The sequence below is a fragment of the Neophocaena asiaeorientalis genome, unplaced genomic scaffold, assembly GCF_003031525.2.
Source record: "Neophocaena asiaeorientalis asiaeorientalis breed wild unplaced genomic scaffold, Neophocaena_asiaeorientalis_V1.1 scaffold879, whole genome shotgun sequence".
NCBI classification, from domain to species: Eukaryota; Metazoa; Chordata; class Mammalia; order Artiodactyla; family Phocoenidae; genus Neophocaena; species Neophocaena asiaeorientalis.
Window position 1 is genome coordinate 518,876 of NW_020175527.1, and position 19,693 is coordinate 538,568.

Here is a 19,693-nt window from a genome sequence, read left to right on the forward strand (position 1 = left end):
GATCCGGCAGCTGCGGGCGCACCTGGCGCAGCAGGACTTAGACCTGGCGGCCGAGCGCGAGGCGGCGCTGCAGGCCCCTCACGTGCTCAGCCAGCCGCGCAGCCGCTACAAGGTGGTGGAGGCCGGTACGTGGGCCGAGGAGACCGCGGATGAGAGCGTCGTGGAGGAGCTGCAGCCCGTGCAAGGGGAGCCCGCCCGCGGCCTCCCCAGTCCCGTCGTGGGGAGCCCCGTCCCCACCCCTGCCCTAGGGCTCTGTGCACAGCTTCCCGGAGTTGGAGCACGCCTCCTGGCAGGACCGTGCCCCCATCTCGGCCCACGATTGTGGCGGTGGCGGTGGTGGTGACCCTCAGATCAGTGCCCCCGGGACTACCTTTCTGAGCCTCGGAGAAAGCGTTCAGGTAAGCTCCCTTGACCCGACCTCTACATGATCTCAGTGGCGTGTACTCATTTCATGCCTGTGGGCCACTGGCTGCTTTGCGTGCACTATTTCCCCAGTCCTCGCGGTAACCGCCTGCAGAAGGCTTGACTTTCCTACTTTATGGATGAAGGAACTGCGACCCAGAAAAGTTGTCCAAAGGTGCCTCAGTAATAAATGGCAGAGCTAGGCTTCCGGCCAGATGCCTAGGACTTTCCTACTGGACTGCCCAGCCCACTAAGGCCCAGATAGTAAGTTCAGGCCTGGGGCCCAGAACACCCCAGAACCTATGCTTTGGGGATGGTAGTAAATTGATGGGCAGGTGATGATGGTGGGAATGGGAGTGCCGGCTGTACCCTAGGGCAGAATACTCTGTAGAAGACCAGCTGTGTCACCTTGTAGAGGGGAATTAACCTTTCTGGGTCTTGGTTTCACCAGCTGTCAAATGGGAACAATGCTGAGCTTTCCCCACAGGGTTGTTGTGAGGCTCCAGGAAGCAGGTGAAAGTGGCTTCCAGAATTGCAAAGTAGTCCTGCAAATGTCAGGTGGTATTATTTCGTGATTGGGGGTGAAAGTACCCTCACCTGGTGATGCAGCCGTGTCAGGTTTGGGCCTTTGGGAGGTTTGGAGAGACTGTGTTCTCATGGGCTCAGGCCAGGAATCAGCCTCGGCTCAGGGGGCACAGCGGGGGAGATCTGTGGTCTTGCTGGAGCCCCGGGGGAATCCTGGGAGCCTGAACATGAACGCTCATGTCTGAGTCCTCCCTGCCCCAACTTGCACCTGAAAATGTTATCACTAAAATGATGGTTAAGGGATTTCTTCACTTTACCAAGATATTTTTTTTAAGTATCGATGTCCCCTAATAATTCAGAATACATTTTTGGGTCCCCATTTTTTACCTAAAGGTAAGGGAACTAAGATTCATCAAACCCCTCCAAGAGAAGCTTTTTACAGTGTGATTTCATTTCATCCTCACACCTCCTTTCTCTCATACGGAGGAGGAAACTCAGACCCAAAGGGGTCGAGAGAATTTCATGGGGTCACACAAAAGAAATGGAGGTGCTGGGCTTGGAACCGAGGCTGTGTGATCCTAAACTCCAGCTTGATCTGGGGCCCGCTTTGCCTTGGCGTGCTGTGTGCTCCTTGCCAGGGCAGCGGCAGCCAGCAGGGCTGGGCAGGTTGGGCAGCAGGAAGCCAGAGCTCCAGACTCTGCCACTCCCCGGCTCTGTGACTTGGGGCTTCCGTGTTCCCTTCTGCAAAGTGGACTCATCACTCCAGCTCTGTCTGCCTTACAGGAAGTCTGGGGAACTGATGGATGTGAGAAAGCTCTGTAGGCTGTAAGGCACTGTGAACAGGTTTTGGGGAGCGGGGTGATTGCTATTAGGATGTTTTGAGAGACCTTCCAACCTTAGAACTGTAGAATTTGGGGGGTAGGAGGGAATTCTGAGTCCAGCTCTTCAGCTGATACGTTAATCCCATCTATTACACCTGCCAAGAGTTTTACCTTCCTCTAAGAATAGGTACCCTGAACCTCCCAGAGAAGCCCATGCCAACCCAACATCAGATGGCTCTGCCTGTTAGAAAATTCTTCCTCAGGCTGTGCTGAGGTCCGCCCCCGGCACCCACCTCTCCCACATGGACGAAGCTTTTATATATAGGCCTGGTGGGTGCCCTCCCAGCTGAGATATCGTTTCAGAGACTGGCCTCTGAGTGTTTTCTCCTCCAGAGACTGTCACCTGCATTCCCACAACCAGTCCTCAGGGGACAAGCTCTCCAAGTTCTTGCTGTCCTGCCCCCCCCCGAGCGTCCCAGTGTTTCAGTCACGCAGTTCTTGGGGAGCTGCAAGACCAGGGCAGAGTGTCGAGGGGCCACCCCTGCCTTTTTTCTGGACCCAAGACCCCTGTGACAAGGCCAGAAAACTCCTGAGCCTTGTGATGGCTGCTTGGCCTGAGCTCACAGGTGACCCAGGCCCACATGGCTCTGTCGAGCCCCGTGTCCCTGCGGCCCATCCTTGGGCAGCGCACTTTCTGTACCCCCTGTGTGCATTTTGACATTCATTTGTGTTCAGCTGTAGCTTGTTTGAGTCCTGCCTTTACTCCGGGTTTCTAGGACTTTGTAGATCCTGACTCGTCACCAGTTCCTTCCGGTTTTACTGCCTACATATATCGTGAAACATTCCCCTTTTCCATGTGCATTGTTCAGCCTTCCTTATCTCTGGACCTCGGCTGGCTCCCTGACCTCAGCTTTGCCCCCATAGGTGCCCTCTTCAGTCCTTTGTCCCCCCCTACACACACACAGTCATCTTTCATAAATCCTTCATGTCGCTCCCTGAGTTAACACCTTGGCTGGTATCTCCTAGGGCTGCCGAAACAAAGTACTGCAAACTGGGTGGCTTTAACAACAGAAGTTTACTGTCTCACAGTTCTGGAGGCTGGAAGTCTGAGATTAAGGTCTTGGTAGGGTTGGTTCCTTCTGAGGGCTGTGAGGGAGCATCAGTTTCAGGCCTCTCCCCCAGCTTCTGGTGCTTTGCTGCTAATCCTTGGCATTCCTTAGCTTGTAGAAGCATCACTCTGACCTCTGCCTTCTCTTCACATGGTGTTCTCCCTCAGTGTGTGTCTGTGTCCAAATTTCCCTTTTCATAAGGACCTTAGTCATGTTGGGTCTGGGGCCCATCCTACTCCAGTATGATCTCATCTTTTTTTTTTTTTTAATACATTTATTTATTTTTGGCTGCATTGGGTCTTCGTTGCTGCGCACGGGCTTTCTCTAGTTGCGGTGAGCAGGGGCTACTCTTCCTTGTGGTGCATGGGCTTCTCATTGCAGTGGCTTCTCTTGTTGCGGAGCATGGGCTCTAGGCGTGCGGGCTTCAGTAATTGTGGCTCGTGGGCTCTAGAGCGCAGGCTCAGTAGTTGTAGCGCACGGGCTTAGTTGCTCCGCAGCATGTGAGATCTTCCCGGACCAGGGCTCAAACCCGTGTCTCCTGCATTGGCAGGTGGATTCTTTTTTTAAAAAATTAATTAATTAATTAATTAATTTTTGGCTGTGTTGCGTCTTCATTTCTGTGCGAGGGCTTTCTCTAGTTGCAGTGAGTGGGGGCCACTCTTCATCGTGGTGCGTGGGCCTCTCACTGTCGCAGCCTCTCTTGTTGCAGAGCACAGGCTCCAGACATGCAGGCTCAGTAGTTGTGGCTCACGGGCCTAGTTGCTCCACGGCATGTGGGATCTTCCCAGAACAGGGCTCGAACCCGTGTCCCCTGCATCGGCAGGCAGATTCTCAACCACTGCGCCACCAGGGAAGCCCAGCAGGCGGATTCTTAACCACTCTGCCACCAGGGAAGTCCAGCCTCATCTTAACTAATTATATATGCAACAATCACATTTCCAAATTAGGAAATCACAGTCTGAGGTACTGGGGGTTAGGATTTCAACATATGACTTTGGGGGGTAGGACGCAATGATTCCACTCCTAACAGGTGGCATATAAGACCCTTGATGGTCTTGTCCCAGGCTGGCCACTCCCCCGACCCCCGCCATCTCATTTCCTTCCAGTCTGCACTCTGTCTTCACTTGCACTCTAGCTGAGTGAAACATCTTTGCGTTTGGGAAGTGTTCTGCGCAGAAGTAAGTCTCTGAGCCTTTCCACATGTTGTTCACTGGCAGGACAGGCCTGCCTGCCAAACTTCTTTAAACATCCTTAAAACCCGTCCCAGAGTGAGCTCCCAGTCACCACACCCTTCTCCTGAGACCTTATACGATCTCTCACTAGGCCCCAAGTATGCCAAGTCGCTCCCACACTTTATCTTCGGGGCCCACTGCGCCTGGCCCTCAGCAGGCTCCCCTTAAAGTCTGTTGCATGGAATGTAATCTGCAAGCCCATAACTGATCGAAGAACAAAATAAGGCTTGTGGACATCACTTGTTTCCCTTGGGTCCTGCAATCCTGGGTTTTCTCTTGGAGCTCGGGGGCATCTGGCAATAGCCCACTCCAAAAACCCCACTCCTGGCTTTCAGCTCCCCATGCTGGTGCTTATGGAATCCAGAATAAAAGAATATAATATAACAAGAATATAAGAATCTTCTTTTTGAAAGTTCTCCTGGAAGTCAGTGGCAGCTGTTGCCCACTTTGTCTTGCTTTCCAAGGATGCAAAGAGCAGGTTTACAGTCTCCTGGTCCATCACAGGACCTTCCTCCTGATGGAGCAGAGGGGGCGGGAGCAGCCGCTTCCTTGCTCTCCCTAGTGGTCAGCCTCCTTGCCCTGCCCATGGCAGCTGCTCACCTGATGCTTGAGCCTGCCCGGTGCTGTTCTGTCTTCAGCTGAGCCCACCTTGAAACACCTGAGCTCAGCTGAGCACCTCCAGTACAGCCACACATTCTGCAGCACCTCTCTGTCTCTCTCATCAGGAGACTGAGCTCTTGAGATAACAGCATGGCCGTTGCTATCCCCCAGCCAATGACCTCCAGACCCTGGACACCTGATGCCACATTGGGATTCACAGGGAGTCAAGATCGGGGGTCAGAGAGTCTGCAAACAAACACAGCCTTTAAAATAATCCCACACATTCTAGTGCTGTGAAGCTTTGAGTGCCTCCCTCTCTACCCTGTTCCTCCTCTCTCTGCAGTCCCCATAGTGGGCAACTTCCAGGAGGAAGTGGAGGGACACAGAATAAGAAGGGAGAAAGTGACTGGCTGCATGTGCCAGCTAGGGTGTTATGGGGTCTGTGCTGACCCTCCCGGAAACTAAGGCGTGCCTGAATGAGGCACTCAGGCCTCCCATAGAGGTGGCAAACGTGCACCCCTGGGAGCAGTTGCAAATGCCCTTCCCATCTAGTCCTAGAATCCCACCCCTGCTCTCCTTTATCTCCTCTGTGACACCCCCTACCTCCCAGCTCTCTAGATGCACACCTGCCTGCCCCAGCCCACTCCGTAGAGCATAGCGCATTCCTGGTCTGCCACTTGATGACCAACCCCCAGAGCTGTCAATAGAAAAGGCAGTGCCTCTGAGGCAGAGGGCAGAAGCCTGGGGGGCTAGCAAGTGGCATGCATGATTCACAGCCTCAGATGGGCCAGGGAGACAGGGCACCCCAGCTGATCTCTCTTTGACCAGGAGCTGTGTCCAGGGAGGGATTTCCACGTCATTAGAAATTACGGCTAGACAAGCTAGCGGTGGTCTGGGCCACGCTGGAGACGGAGAAAGGTCAACGTTCATTGCTCACCATAACCTTCAGGCCAGCGAGGGCCCTGAAGCTCACCATATCACACTAGTACACAGACCATCTGGGGATTAACCTGCAGACAACAGCGATAAGTCTCAGGACCCTTGGGCAAGGGCCTTGCTCCAGGGGGGGGATGGCAGCCCAGGAGGGCGGGAGTGCCATCCTCAGCCCGGGCAGAAGTGGCTCCTGCAGTCTCAACAGTTGCCAGCAGGTCACAGTCAGACTAATGCCGACCAGCTTCTGTTTAAACTTGCTCCAGCACAAATCATTTTTAAAACCCAGGTGGCAAAGTTGCAGGCTTTGGGGCCTGCCAAGTTCACAGTGCCCCTGTGTAGTCATTAATACTTCCCTCCCAAATTTATTAGTCTTGAAGCTCACCCATAACTTCTGAATTACAGCCCCTGGTGGGAGTGCCGCAGCTTTCACCATATATCACAGTGAGCCTCGGCGTCCCCCCGTGCTGCACCAGCGCTCAGAGAAACCCCCCCAGAGGTGCACCAGGCCCGCAGAGCTGGCACCAGTGTTTAACCTTGGGAGAGGAGGGGCCTGTGTGCCAATGGAGGCAAGCCGGGGTTTCTGCCATCACTGGCCTCTGATGTGTGTGCCTGATGGGGGCCCCTGGGGACCCCGGGGAGCCCCAGAGCTATAGAACTAGAACTGGGCAGCGAGGCAGCTGACAGGGCAGAGCTGGTGTGGGTGGTACTGAGGGAAGGACGTGGGTTTAAGACTCAGGGCTGGGTTTGAATCTCAACTTGGCCTTGAACAAGTTACTTAAACTCTCTGAGCAGGTCTGGCTTTATGGTGGGGTGACCCATACAGTCACCAAGGGCCTCACATTTGGTTCGATGCTCTGCTGTCACTCTTGAAATTCTTAATGCTTTTTTTCTTTCAGTGAGGTATAATTGACATATATAATTGACATTAGTTTCAGGTATACTAGGTAATAATTCGATATTTGTATATACTGCAGAGTCACAATAACCCTAGTTAACATCCATCACTATACATAGTTACAGAATTTTATTTCTTGTCATGAGAACTTTTAAGATTTATTCTCTTAGCAACTTTCAAACATAAAATACAATATTAACTATAGTGACCAGGCTGTATCATATCCCCATGACATTTATTTTATAACCAGAAGTTTGTACCTTTTGACCTCTTTCACCCACCCATTTCACCCACACCCCAGCCCCTGCCTCTGGGAACCACCAATCAGTCCTCTGTATCTGTTTCTTTTTAGTTTTGTTCTGTTTTTATTTTCTATTTTATTTTTTAACATCTTTATTAGAGTAAAATTGCTTTACAATGGTGTGTTAGTTTCTGCTTTATAACAAAGTGAACCAGTTATATGTATAGATATATCTACATATCCCCTCCCTCTTATGTCTCCCTCCCACCCTCCCTATCCCACCCCTCTAGGTGGTCACAAAGCACCGAACTGATCTGCCTGTGCTATGCAGCTTCTTCCTACTAGCTAGCTATTTTACGTTTGGTAGTGTATATATGTCCATGCCACTCTCTCACTTTGTCACAGCTTACCCTTCCCCCTCCCCATATAATTCTAATTTCATTCTTTTACATGTAGCTTTCCCAGTTTTTCCAGCACCACTTATTGAAGAGGCTGTCTTTTCTCCATTGTATATTCTTGCCTCCTTTATCAAAGATAAGGTGACCATATGTGCATGGGTTTATCTCTGGGCTTTCTATCCTGTTCCATTGATCTATATTTCTGTTTTTGTGCCAGTACCATACTTTCTTGGTTACTGTAGCTTTGTAGTACAGTCTGAAGTCCAGGATCCTGATTCCTCCAGCTCTGTTTTTCTTTCTCAAGATTGCTTTGGCTATTCAGGGTCTTTTGTGTTTCCATACAAATTGTGAAATTTTTCGTTCTAGTTCTCTGGAAAATGCCATTGGTAGTTTCACAGGGGTTGCATTGAATCTGTAGATTGCTTTGGGTAGTATAGTCATTTTCACAATGTTGATTCTTCCAATCCAAGAACATTATATATCTCTCCATCTGTTTGTCTCACCTTTAATATCTTTTGTCAGTGTCTTAAAGTTTTCGGCATACAGGTCTTTTGTCTCCCTAGGTAGGTTTATTCCTAGGTACTTTATTCTTTTTGTTGCAGTGGTAAATGGGAGTGTTTCCTTAATTTCTCTTTCAGATTTTTCATCATTAGTGTATAGGAATGCAAGAGATTTCTGTGCATTAATTTTGGATCCTGCTACTCTACCAAATTCATTGATTAGCTCTAGTAGTTTTCTGGTAGCATCTTTGGGATTCTCTATGTATAGTATCATGTCATCTGCAAACAGTGACAGTTTTACTTCTTTTCTGAATTGGATTCCTCTTATGTCTTTCTCTTCTCTGATTGCTGTGGCTAAAACTTCCAAAACTATGTTGAATAATAGTGGTGAGGGTGGGCAACCTTGTCTTGTTCCTGATCTTAGTGGAAGTGGTTTCAGTTTTTCACCATTGGGAACGATGTTGGCTGTGGGGTTTTCATATATGGCCTTTATTATGTTGAGGTACATTCCCTCTTTGCCTGCTTTCTGGTGGGTTTTTATCATAAATTGGTGTTGAATTTTGTCAAAAGATTTTTCTGCATTTATTGAGATTATCATATGGTTTCTATCCTTCAGTTTGTTAGTATGGTGTATGACATTGATTGATTTGCGTATATTGAGGAATCCTTGCATTCCTGGAATAAACCCCACTTGATCATGGTGTATGATCCTTTTAACGTGCTGTTGGATTCTGTTCGCTAGTATTTTGTTGAGGATTTTTGCATCTATGTTCATCAGTGATATAGCCTGTAGTTTTCTTTTTTCGTGACATCTCTGTCTGGTTTTGGTATCAGGGTGATGGTGGCCTTGTAGAATGCGTTTGAGAGTGTTCCTCCCTCTGCTATATTTTGGAAGAGTTTGAGAATGATAGGTGTTAGCTCTTCTCTAAATGTTTGATAGGATTGTTTGATAGCTTGTGAAGCCATCTGGTCCTGGGCTTTTGTTTGTTTGAAGATTTTTTTTTTTTTTTCGGTACGCAGGCCTCTCACTGTTGTGGCCTCTCCCATTGCAGAGCACAGGCTCCGGATGCGCAGGCTCAGCGGCCATGGCTCATGGGCCCAGCCACTCCGTGGCATGTGGGATCTTCCTGGACTGGGGCATGAACCCGTGTCCCCCGCATCAGCAGGCGGACTCTCAACCACTGCGCCACTAGGGAAGCACCTGTTGGAATATTTTTAATCACAGTTTCAATTTCATTGCTTGTGATTGGTCTGTTTATATTTTCTATTTCTTCCTGGTTCAGTCTCAGAAGGTTTTGCTTTTCTAAGAATTTATCCATTTCTTCCAGCTTGTCCATTTTATTGGCATATAGTTGCTGGTAGTAATCTCTCATGATCCTTTGTATTTCTGCACTGTCAGTTGTTACATCTCCTTTTTCATTTCTAATACTGTTGATTTGAGTCTTCTGCCTTTTTTTCTTGATGACTGTTGCTAATCTTTTATCAATTTTATTTATCTCCTCAAAGAACCAGCTTTTAGTTTTATTGATCTTTGGTATCATTTCCTTCATTTCTTTTTCATTTATTTCTGATCTGATTTTTATGATTTCTTCCTTCTGCTAACTTTGTGGGGGCTTTTTGTTCTTCTTTCTCTAATTGCTTTAGGTGTAAGATTAGGTTCTTTATTTGAGATTTTTCTTGTTTCTTGAGGTAGGATTGTATTGCTATAAACTTGCCTCTTAGAACTGCTTTTGCTGCACCCCATATGTTTTGGGTCGTCGTGTTTTCATTGTCATTTGTTTCTAAGTATTTTTTGATTTCCTCTTTGATTTCTTCAGTGATCTCTTGGTTATTTAGTAGCGTATTATTTAGCTTCCATGTGTTTGTATTTTTTGCCGAATTTTTCCTGTAATTGATATCTAGTCTCATAGTGTTGTGGTCAGAAAGGATACTTGATACGATTTCAATTTTCTTAAATTTACCGAGGCTTGACTTGTGACCCAAGACATGATCTATCCTGGAAGAATGTTCCTTGAGCACTTGAGAAGAAATTGTATTCTCTTGTTTTTGGATGGAATGTCCTATAAATATCAATTAACACCTTGTTTAATGTGTCATTCAAAGCTTGTGTTTCCTTATTTATTTTCATTTTGGATGATCTGTCCAGTGGTTAAAGTGGGGTGTTAAAGTCCCCCACTGTGATTGTGTTACTGTCGATTTCCCCTTTTATGGCTGTTAGCATTTGCCTTATGTATTGAGGTGCTCCTATGTTGGGTGCATAAATATTTACAATTGTTATATCTTCTTCTTGGATTGATCCTTTGATCATTATGTAGTGTCCTTCTTTGTCTCTTGTAATAGTCTTTATTTTAATGTCTATTTTGTCTGATATGAGAATTGCTACTGGAGCTTTCTTTTGATTTCCATTTGCATGGAATATCTTTTTCCATCCCCTCACTTCAGTTTGTATGTGTCTCTAAGTCTGATGTGGGTCTCTTGTAGACAGCATATATATGGGTCTTGTTTTTGTATCCATTCAGCCAGTCTATGTCTTTTGGTTGGAGCATTTAATCCATTTACATTTAAGGTAGTTATCATTTTATCTTCCAGTTCACTTATCCGTTCTTCTGCCTCCATTATTCTGCTATTGATTCATTCTAGAGAATTTTTAATTTCATTTATTGTGTTGTTCATCATTGCTTTTTTGCTCTTTAGTTCTTCTAGGTCCTTGTTGAATGTTTCTTGTATTTTCTCCATTCTGTTTCCAAGATTTTGGATCATCTTTACTATCATTACTCTGAATTCTTTTTCAGGTAGACTGCCTATTTCCTCTTCATTTGTTTGGTCTGGTGGGTTTTTACTTTGCTCCTTCATCTGCTGCTTATTTCTCTATCTTCTCATTTTGCTTAACTTACTGTGTTTGGGGTCTCCTTTTTGAAGGCTGCAAGTTTGTAGTTCCTGTTGTTTTTGGTGTCTGCCCCCAGTGGGTAAGGTTTGTCCAGTGGGTTGTGTAGGCTTCCTGTTGGAGGGGACTGGTGCCTGTGTTCTGGTGGATGAGGCTGGATCTTGTCTTTCTGGTGGGCAGGGCCACATCCGGTGGTGTGTTTTGGGGCGTCTGTGAACTTACTATGATTTTAGGCAGCCTCTCCACTAATGGGTGGGGTTTTGTTCCTGTCTTGCCATTCGTTTGGCATGGGGTGTCCAGCACTGGAGCTCGCTGGTCACTGAGTGGAGCTGGATCTTAGCGTTGAGATGGAGATATATGGGAGAGCTCTCACTGATTGATATAACGTGGGGCCGGGAGGTCTCTGGTGATCCAATGTCCTGAACTTGGCTCTCCCACCTCAGAGGCTCAGTCCTGACACCCGGCCGGAGCACCAAGACCCTGTCAGCCACATGGCTCAGAAGAGAGGGGAGAAAAAAATGAAAGAAAAATTAAAATAAAGTTATTAAAATAAAAAAATATAAAAAGTAATAAAAAAAGGGAGCAACCAAACCAGTAAACAAATCCACCAGTGATAACAAGTGCTAAAAACTATACTAAGATAAACATAAAAATCAGTTACTAGTCTGTCACATACAGCAAATCCTAAGTCTACAGTTGCTCCCAAAGTCCACTGCCTCAATTTTGGGATGATTCGTTGTGTATTCAGGTATTCCACAGATGCAGGGTACATCAAGTTGATAGTGGAGATTTAGTCTGCTGCTCCTGAGGCTGCTAGGAGAAATTTCCCTTTTTCTTCTTTGTTCGCACAGCTCCTGGGGTTCAGCTTTGGATTTGGCCCCGCCTCTGCATGTAGGTCGCCCTCTGGCATCTGTTCTTCGCCCAGACAGGAGGGGGTTAAAGGAATGGCTGATTAGGGGGCTCTGGCTTACTCAGGCCGGGCGGAGGGAGGGGTACGGAATGCAAGGTGAGCCTGTGGCCGCAGAGGCCGGCGTGACATTGCAACAGCCTGGGGCATGCCACGTGTTCTTCCGGAGAAGTTGTCCCTGGATCACAGGACCCTGGCAGTGGCGGGCTGCACTGGCTCCCGGGAGGGGAGATGTGGATAGGGACCTGTGCTTGCACACAGGATTCTTGGTGGCTACAGCAGCAGCCTTAGCGTTTCATGCCCGCCTCTCGTGTCCACACTGATAGCCGTGGCTCGTGACCATCTCTCAAGCTCATTTAGGCGGTGCTCTGAATCTCCTCTCCTCGAACACCCCAAAACAATGGTCTCTTGACTGTTAGGGAGTTCCAGACTTTTTCCCAGACTCCCTCTGGGCTAGCTGTGGTGCACTAGCCCCCTTCAGGCTGTGTTCATGCAGCCAACTCCAGTCCATTCCCTGGGATCTGACATCTGAAGCCTAAGCCTCAGCTCCCAGCCCTCACCCACCCTGGTGAGTGAGCAGACAAGCCTCTCAGCCTGGTGAGTGCTGGTCGGCAGCAATCCTCTGTGCAGGAATCTCTCTGCTTTGCTCTCTGCACCCCTCTTGCTGTGCTCTCCTCTGTGGCTCTGAAGCTTCCCCCTGCCTACCCCCCATTTCCACCAGTGAAGGGGCTTCCTAATGCGTGGAAACTTTTCCTCCTTTACAGCTCCCTCGCCGAGGTGCAGGTCCCATCCCTATTCTTTTGTCACTGTTTTTCCTTTTGCCCTACCCAGGTACGTGGGGAGTATCTTGCCTTTTGGGAAGTCTGAGGTCTTCTGCCAGAATTCAGTAGGTATTCTGTAGGAGTTGTTCCACATGTAGATGTATTTTTGATGTATTTGTGGGGAGGAAGGTGATCTCCACGTCTTAGTCCTCCGCCATCTTGAAGGTCCTCCTGTTTTGTTTTTAGATTCCACATAAAAGTGAGATCATACCTTGTCTTTGTCTGACTTATTTCACTTAAGCATAATGCCCTCTGGTCCATACAGGTTGTTGCAAATGGCAAGATTTCATTCTTTTTTACGGATGAATAACATTCCATTGTATGTATATGTGTGTGTATGTATGTATATGTATATATCACATCTTCTTTACCCATTCATCTATTGATGGACACTTAGGTTGTTTCCATATCTTGGCTGTTATAAATAATGCTGCTATGTACATTGGGGTGCATGTATCTTTTCAAATTAGTGTTTTTGTTTTCTTCAGATACATACCAAGGAATAGAATTGCTGGATCATATGGTAGTTCTTAGTTTTTTGAGGCGCCTCCATACTGTTTTCCACAGTGGCTACACCAATGTAGATTCCCACTAACAGTGTACTTGGGTTCCCTTTTATCTATCTTCTCTCCAACACTTATCTCTTGTCCTTTTGATAATAGCCATTCTACAAGTGTGAGGTGATATCTCTCTGTGGTTCTGATTTACATTTCCCTGATGATTAGTAAAGTTGAGCACCTTTTCATGTACCTTTGCCCTATTGTATGTCTTCTTTGGGAATATGTCTATTCAGATTCATTTTTTAATTGGATTGTTTGTTTTTTTGCTATTGAGTTGTATGAGTTCTTTATATATACTGGATATTAACTCTTATCAGATATGATTTGCGAATATTTTCTCCCATTCGGTAAGTTGCCTTTCATTTTGTTGATGGTTTCCTTTCCTGTGCAGAAACTTTTTAATTTGGTATAGTCCCAGTTCTTTTTGCTTTTAGTGTCAAATCCAAAAACGCATTGCCAAGACCAATGTCAAGGAGTTTACCTACTGCCTATATTTTCTTCTAGGAGTTTTATGGTTTCAGGTTTTACATTCAAGTCTTTTTTTTTTTGACTCTTATTTGATTTTAAGTTTTATACAGCAGGTTCTTATTAGTTATCTATTTTATACATATTAGTGTATATGTGTCAATCCCAATCTCCCAGTTCATCCCACCACCACCCTCTCTCCCTGCTTTCCCCCACTTGGTGTCCATACATTTGTTCTGTACATCTGTGTCTTTATTTCTGCCTTGCAGACTGGTTCATCTGTACCATTTTTTTGGATTCCACATGTATGCGTTAATATACAATATTTGTTTTTCTCTTTCTGACTTACTTCACACTGTATGACAGTCTCTAAGTCCATCCACATCTCTACAATTGACCCAATTTCTTTCCTTTATATGGCTGAGTAATATTCCATTTTATATATGTACCACTTCTTCTTTATCTGTTCGTATCCTTATAGTATAGTCTGAAGTCAGGGAGTCTGATTCCTCCAGCTCTGTTTTTTTTCTTCAATATTGCTTTGGCTATTTGGGGTCTTTTGTGTCTCCATACAAATTTTAAGGGTTTTTTTTGTTCTAGTTCAGTAAAAAATGCCATTGGTAATTTGATAGAGATTGCATTGAGTCTGTAAATTGCTTTGCGTAGTGTAGTCATTTTCACAATATTGATTCTTCCAATCCAAGAACATGGTATGTCTCTCCATATCAATCATCTTTGATTTCTTTCATCAGTGTCTTATAGTTTTCTGAGTATAGGTCCTTTACCTCCTTAGGTAGGTTTATTCCTAGATATTTTATTCTTTTCATTGCAATGGTAAATGGGAGTGTTTCCTTAATTTTTCTTTCTGATCTTTCGTTGTTAGTGTATAGGAATGCAAGAGATTTCTGTGTATTAATTTTGTATCCTGCAACTTTACCAAATTTATTGATTAGCTCTAGTAGTTTTCTGATGCCACCCTTAGGATTATCTATGCATAGTATCATGTCATCTGCAAACAGTGACAATTTTACTTCTTTTGCAATTTGTATTCTTTTTATTTCTTTTTCTTCTCTGCTGTGGCTAGAACTTCCAAAACTATGTTGAATCCTAGTGGTGAGAGTGGACATCCTTGTCTTGTTCTTGATCTTAGAGGAAATGCTTTCAGTTTTTCTCCATTGAGAATGATGTTTGCTGTGGGTTTGTTATATATGACCTTTATTATGTTGAGGTAGGTTCCCTGTATACCCACTTTCTGGAGAGTTTTTATCATACATCGGTGTTGAATTTTGTCAAAAGCTTTTACTGAATTTATTGAGATGATCATATGGTTTTAATTCTTCAGTTTGTTAATATGGTGTATCACACTGATTGATTTGTGTATACTGAAGAATCCTTGCATCCCTGGGATAAATCCCACTTGATCATGGTGTATGATCCTTTCAATGTGTTGTTGGATTCTATTTGCTAGTTTTTTGTTGAGGATTTTTGCATGTATATTCATTAGTGATATTGGTGTGTAATTTTCTTTTTTTGTAGTATCTTTCTCTGGTTTTGGTATCAGGGTGATGGTAGCTTTGTAGAATGAGTTTTGGGAGTGTTCCTTCCTCTGCAAGTTTTTGGAAGAGTTTGAGAAGGATGCGTGTTAGCTCTTCTCTAAATGTTTGACAGAATTCACCTGTGAAGCCATCTGGTCCTGGGCTTTTGTTTGTTGGAAGATTTTTAATCACAGTTTCAATTTCATTACTTGTGATTGGTCTCTTCATATTTTGTATTTCTTCCTGGTTCAGTCTTGGAAGGTTATACCTTTCTAAGAATTTGTCCATTTCTTCCAGGTTGTCCATTTTATTGGCATAGCGTTCCTTGTAGTAGTCTCCTAGGATGTTTTGTATTTCTGTGGTATCCATTGTAGCTTCTCCTTTTTCATTTCTAATTTTATTGATTTGAGTCCTCTCCCTCTTTTCCTTGACGAGTCTGGCTAAAGGTTTATCAATTTTGTTTATCTTCTCAAAGAACCAGCTTTTAGTTTTATTGATCTTTGCCTATTGTTTTCTTTGTTTCTATTTCATTTATTTCTGCTCTGATCTTTATGATTTCTTTCCTTCTGCTAACTTTGGGTTTTGTTTGTTCTTCTTTCTCTAGTTCCTTTAGGTGTAAGATTAGATTGTTTATTTGAGATTTTTCTTGTTTCTTGAGGTAGGATTGTACTGCTATAAACTTCCCTCTTAGAACTGCTTTTGCTGCATCCCATAGGTTTTAGATCATCATGTTTTCGTTTTCATTTGTCTATCGGTATTTTTTGATTTCCTCTTTGATTTCTTCAGTGATCTCTTGGTTATTTAGTTACATATTGTTTAGCATATTGTTTAGCATGTGTTACATGTGTTTGTGTTTTTTACGTTTATTTCCCTGTAGTTTATTTCTAATCTCATGGCGTTGTGGTCAGAAAAGATGCTTCATATGATTTCAATTTTCTTAAATTTACTGAGGCTTGATTTGTGACCCAAGATGTGATCTATTCTGGAGAATGTTCCACGTGCACTGAAGAAAGTGTATTCTGCTGTTTTCGGATGGAATGTCCTATAAATATCAATTAAATCTATCTGGTCTGTTGTGTCATTTAAAGCTTGTGTTTCCTTATTAATTTTCTGTCTGGATGATCTGTCCATTGGTATAAGTGAGATGTTAAAGTCTCCCACTATTATTGTGTTACTGTTGATTTCCTCTTTCATGGCTGTTAGCATTTGCCTTATGTATTGAGGTGCTCCTATGTTGGGTGCATATATAATTTCTATATCCTCTTCTTGGAGTGATCCCTTGATCATTATGTAGTGTCCTTCCTCGTCTCTTGTAACATTCTTTTTTAATTAATTAATTTATTTTTGGCTGCATTTGGTCTTCATGGCTGCATGCAGGCTTTCTCTAGTTGTGGCAAGTGTGGGCTACTCTTTGTTGTGGTGCGCAGGCTTCTCATTGTGGTGGCTTCTCTTGTTGCGGAGCACAGGCTCTAGGTGCGTGGGCTTCAGAAGTTGTGGCATGCAGGCTCAGTAACTGTGGCTCATGGACTCCAGAGCGCAGGCTCACTAGTTGTGGCACACGGGCTTAGTTGCTGCCCGGCATGTGTGATCTTCCCGGACCAGGGCTTGAACCAGTGTCCTCTACATTGGCAGGCAGATTCTTAACCACTGTGCCACCAGGGAAGCCCCTCTTGTAACATTCTTTAAAGTCTATTTTATCTGATATGAGTATTGCCTCTCCAGCTTTCTTTTGATTTCCATTTGCATGGAATATCTTTTTCCATCCCCTTACTTTCAGTTTGTATGTGTCCCTAGGTCTGAAGTGGGTCTCTTGTATACAGCATATATATATGGGTCTTGTTTTTGTATCCATTCAGTGAGCCTGCATCTTTTGGTTGGAGCATTTAATCCATTTACATTTAAGTTAATTATCGATATGTATGTTCCTATGACCATTTTCTTAATTGTTTTGGGTTTGTTTTTGTAGGTCCTTTTCTTCTCTTGTGTTTCCCTCTTAGAGAAGTTCCTTTAGCATTTGTTGTAGAGCTGGTTTGGTGGTGATGAATTCTCTTAGCTTTCACTTGTCTGTAAAGTCTTTGATTTCTCTGTCAAATCTGAATGAGATCCTTGCCAGGTAGAGTAATCTTGGTTTTAGGTTCTTCCCTTTCATCACTTTAGATATGTCATGCCATTCCCTTCTGGCTTGTAGAGTTTCTGCTGAGAAATCAGCTGTTAACCTTATGGGAGTTCCCTTTTATGTTATGTGTCGTATTTCCCTTGTTGCTTTTAATAATTTTTCTTTGTCTTTAGTTTTTGTCAATTTGATTACTATGTGTCTTGGCATGTTTCTCCTTGGGTTTATCATGCCTGGGACTCTCTGTGCTTCCTGGACTTGGGTGGCTGTTTCCTTTCCCATGTTAGGGAAGTTTTCAACTGTAGTCTCTTCAAATATTTTCTCAGGTCCTTCTTCTCTCTCTTCTCCTTCTGGGACCCCTATAATGTGAATGTTGGTGCATTTAATGTTGTCCCAGAGGTCTCTTAGGCTCTCTTCATTTCTTTTCATTCTTTATTCTGTTCTGCAGCAGTGAATTGCACCATTCTGTCTTCCTGTTCACTTATCTGTTCTTCTACCTCAGTTATTCTGCTATTGATTCCTTCTAGTGTATTTTTCATTTCAGTTATTGTGTTCTTCATCTCTGTTTGTTTGTTCTTTAATTTTTCTAGGTGTTTGTTCTTTAATTCTTCTAGGTCTTTTTTAAACATTTCTTGCATTTTCTCGATCTTTGCCTCCATTCTTTTTCTGAGGTCCTGGATCATCTTCACTGTCATTATTCCGAATTCTTTTTCTGGAATGTTGCCTATTTCCACTTCATTTCATTGTTTTTCTGGGATTTTATCTTGTTCCTTCATCTGGTGCATATTCCTTTGCCTTTTCATTTTGTGTGTCTTTCTGTGAATGTGGTTTTCATTCCACAGGCTGCAGGATTGTAGTTCTTCTTGCTTCTGCTGTCTTCCCTCTGGTGGATGAGGGTACCTTACATTCAAATCTTAATCCATTTTGAGTAAATTTTTGTTTATGGTGTAAGAGAGTGGTCCAGTTTCCCCAGGACCACTTATTGAAGATTCTGTCCTTTGCTCATTGTGTATTCTTAGCTCCTTGTTTGTAAATTAGTTGACCATACATGGGTAGGTTTATTTCTGAGCCTTAATGCTTTTTAAAAAAAAATAAGTTTATTTATTTTATTTATTTATTTTTGCCTGCATTAGGTCTTTGTTGCTGCACACAGGCTTTCTCTAGTTGCAGCAAGCGGTGGCTACTCTTGGTTGCGGTGTGCGGGCTTCTCATTGCGGTGGCTTCTCCTGTTGCAGAGCACGGGCTCAAGTTACGCAGGCTTCAGTAGTTGTGGCGCATGGGCTTAGTTGCTCCGTGGCATGTGGGATCTTCCCGGGCCAGGGATTGAACCCGTGTCCCCTGCATTGCCAGGTGGATTCTTAACCACTGTGCCACCAGGAAGTCCTAACCTTAATGATTTTTAAACAAGGGGCCCCACAAGTTATGCAGCTGGTCTTGTGTCTCAACCCTAATTTTTCCAAAATGAGAATAGTAGTGGAAGCACATCTTCACTGAGAGGAACTGAACATTCAGTCATACACTCTGCCCTCAGCCTGGTACATAGCAGGTGCTCAGTGAATAGTAGTGTCCCTGCTCAGTGAGGCTTGCTGAGCTGTGGAGCAGCAAGTTGGAGTTTGGGAGTGGGAGTCCTGACCAGCAATCAGGGCTTCCCTCTGGGCTTTGGAGCCTGGATCTACACAGGACGTGTGGGTGTGCAGTCCTGACCCCCACCCCCAGGCTGGCCAGTCCTGTCGCCTATGGGAGGCCCAGCTGACTCACCACCCTTTTGCTCCACCTCTGCCTCGCTGGGCAGGTTGGGGCCCTGCCCAAGGAGCAAACCCCACATAATGAGCATTGCCACCACAGCACCTGACCGGCTTTAGGAGGATTAGTCAGGATGGCTTCGCAGAATGTTCACACCCTAGGAAGAAAGGTGCTGGGCAGCTGAGAGCAGCTGCCACAGAAACGACCCAAGATTTTGGGGCTGGCAGGGAGCACCATGGGCCGGGCTTTCAGGGAGGTGAGAAACAGCCTCAGGTTAGACTTGACCTTCATTATCTCAGTGAAACATACAGCTCACCTGCATGTAGATATTTCTTATTCCCATTTTACAGATGAGGAAGCTGAAGCTCAGAGTGGCTAGGGATTTGCCTAAGACCACACAGCAAATGTCTGCACAGTTGAGGTTGGCACCTGGGCTCTTTTGTCCTGGAGCCTGTGTTTGTACCAACCCTTCTTTCCTACCCCTCCAGGGTCAGCCAACCCAGTCTCCCTGTGAGGCAGTTCCTACATGGCCCTAGGGCTCCTTGGTGCCAAATCAAAACAAACTGTGGGGCAGGGGATTATTCTTAAATGGAAGGTGGGTAGCCCCATGTTGAGGCTGACTGATGGCCTCTTCCTGGCCACAAGCATCTGTGCCGGCCTTTCTTCCCTCCCCCTCAAGCTCCCAGACACCCAGTAGTCACTAGTCTCTGGGCAGGAAGTACCAGGGACTGAGAGCAAGGCTGTGTGCTGCAGGATGCAAAGAGCATCTCAGAGGCTGAGGGGAATAGTCCTGGGAGGTCTTGCATGCCCCTGACCCAGCCATAGTCACTGTTCAGTCATCCTATTTATTGGCCGCTGGTATACGCCAAGCCCCATGCTAAGTGCTGGGGAGACTCTGAGTAAAATGTGGCCCCTGCCCTCTAAGGCTCTTGGGCCCCTGTGTGGATAGGGACAGAACTCCAGCCCAAGTGGTCAGTTGTGGAGAAGGGGGCCTACCTGAAGCAGAGAC

General features: G+C 45.2%; 1 protein-coding gene across 1 annotated transcript in view; it reads left to right on the top strand.

Annotated features, from left to right (window-relative positions):
• Window positions 1–19,693, top strand: part of TMEM266 (transmembrane protein 266) — a 136,008-nt gene that overhangs the window by 109,905 nt on the left and 6,410 nt on the right. The window contains exons 10-11 of the mRNA XM_024768977.1: window positions 1–178; window positions 11,300–11,306. Of these exons, the coding sequence (XP_024624745.1) occupies window positions 1–178; window positions 11,300–11,306 (185 nt within the window). The remainder of the gene's footprint in view (window positions 179–11,299; window positions 11,307–19,693) is intronic.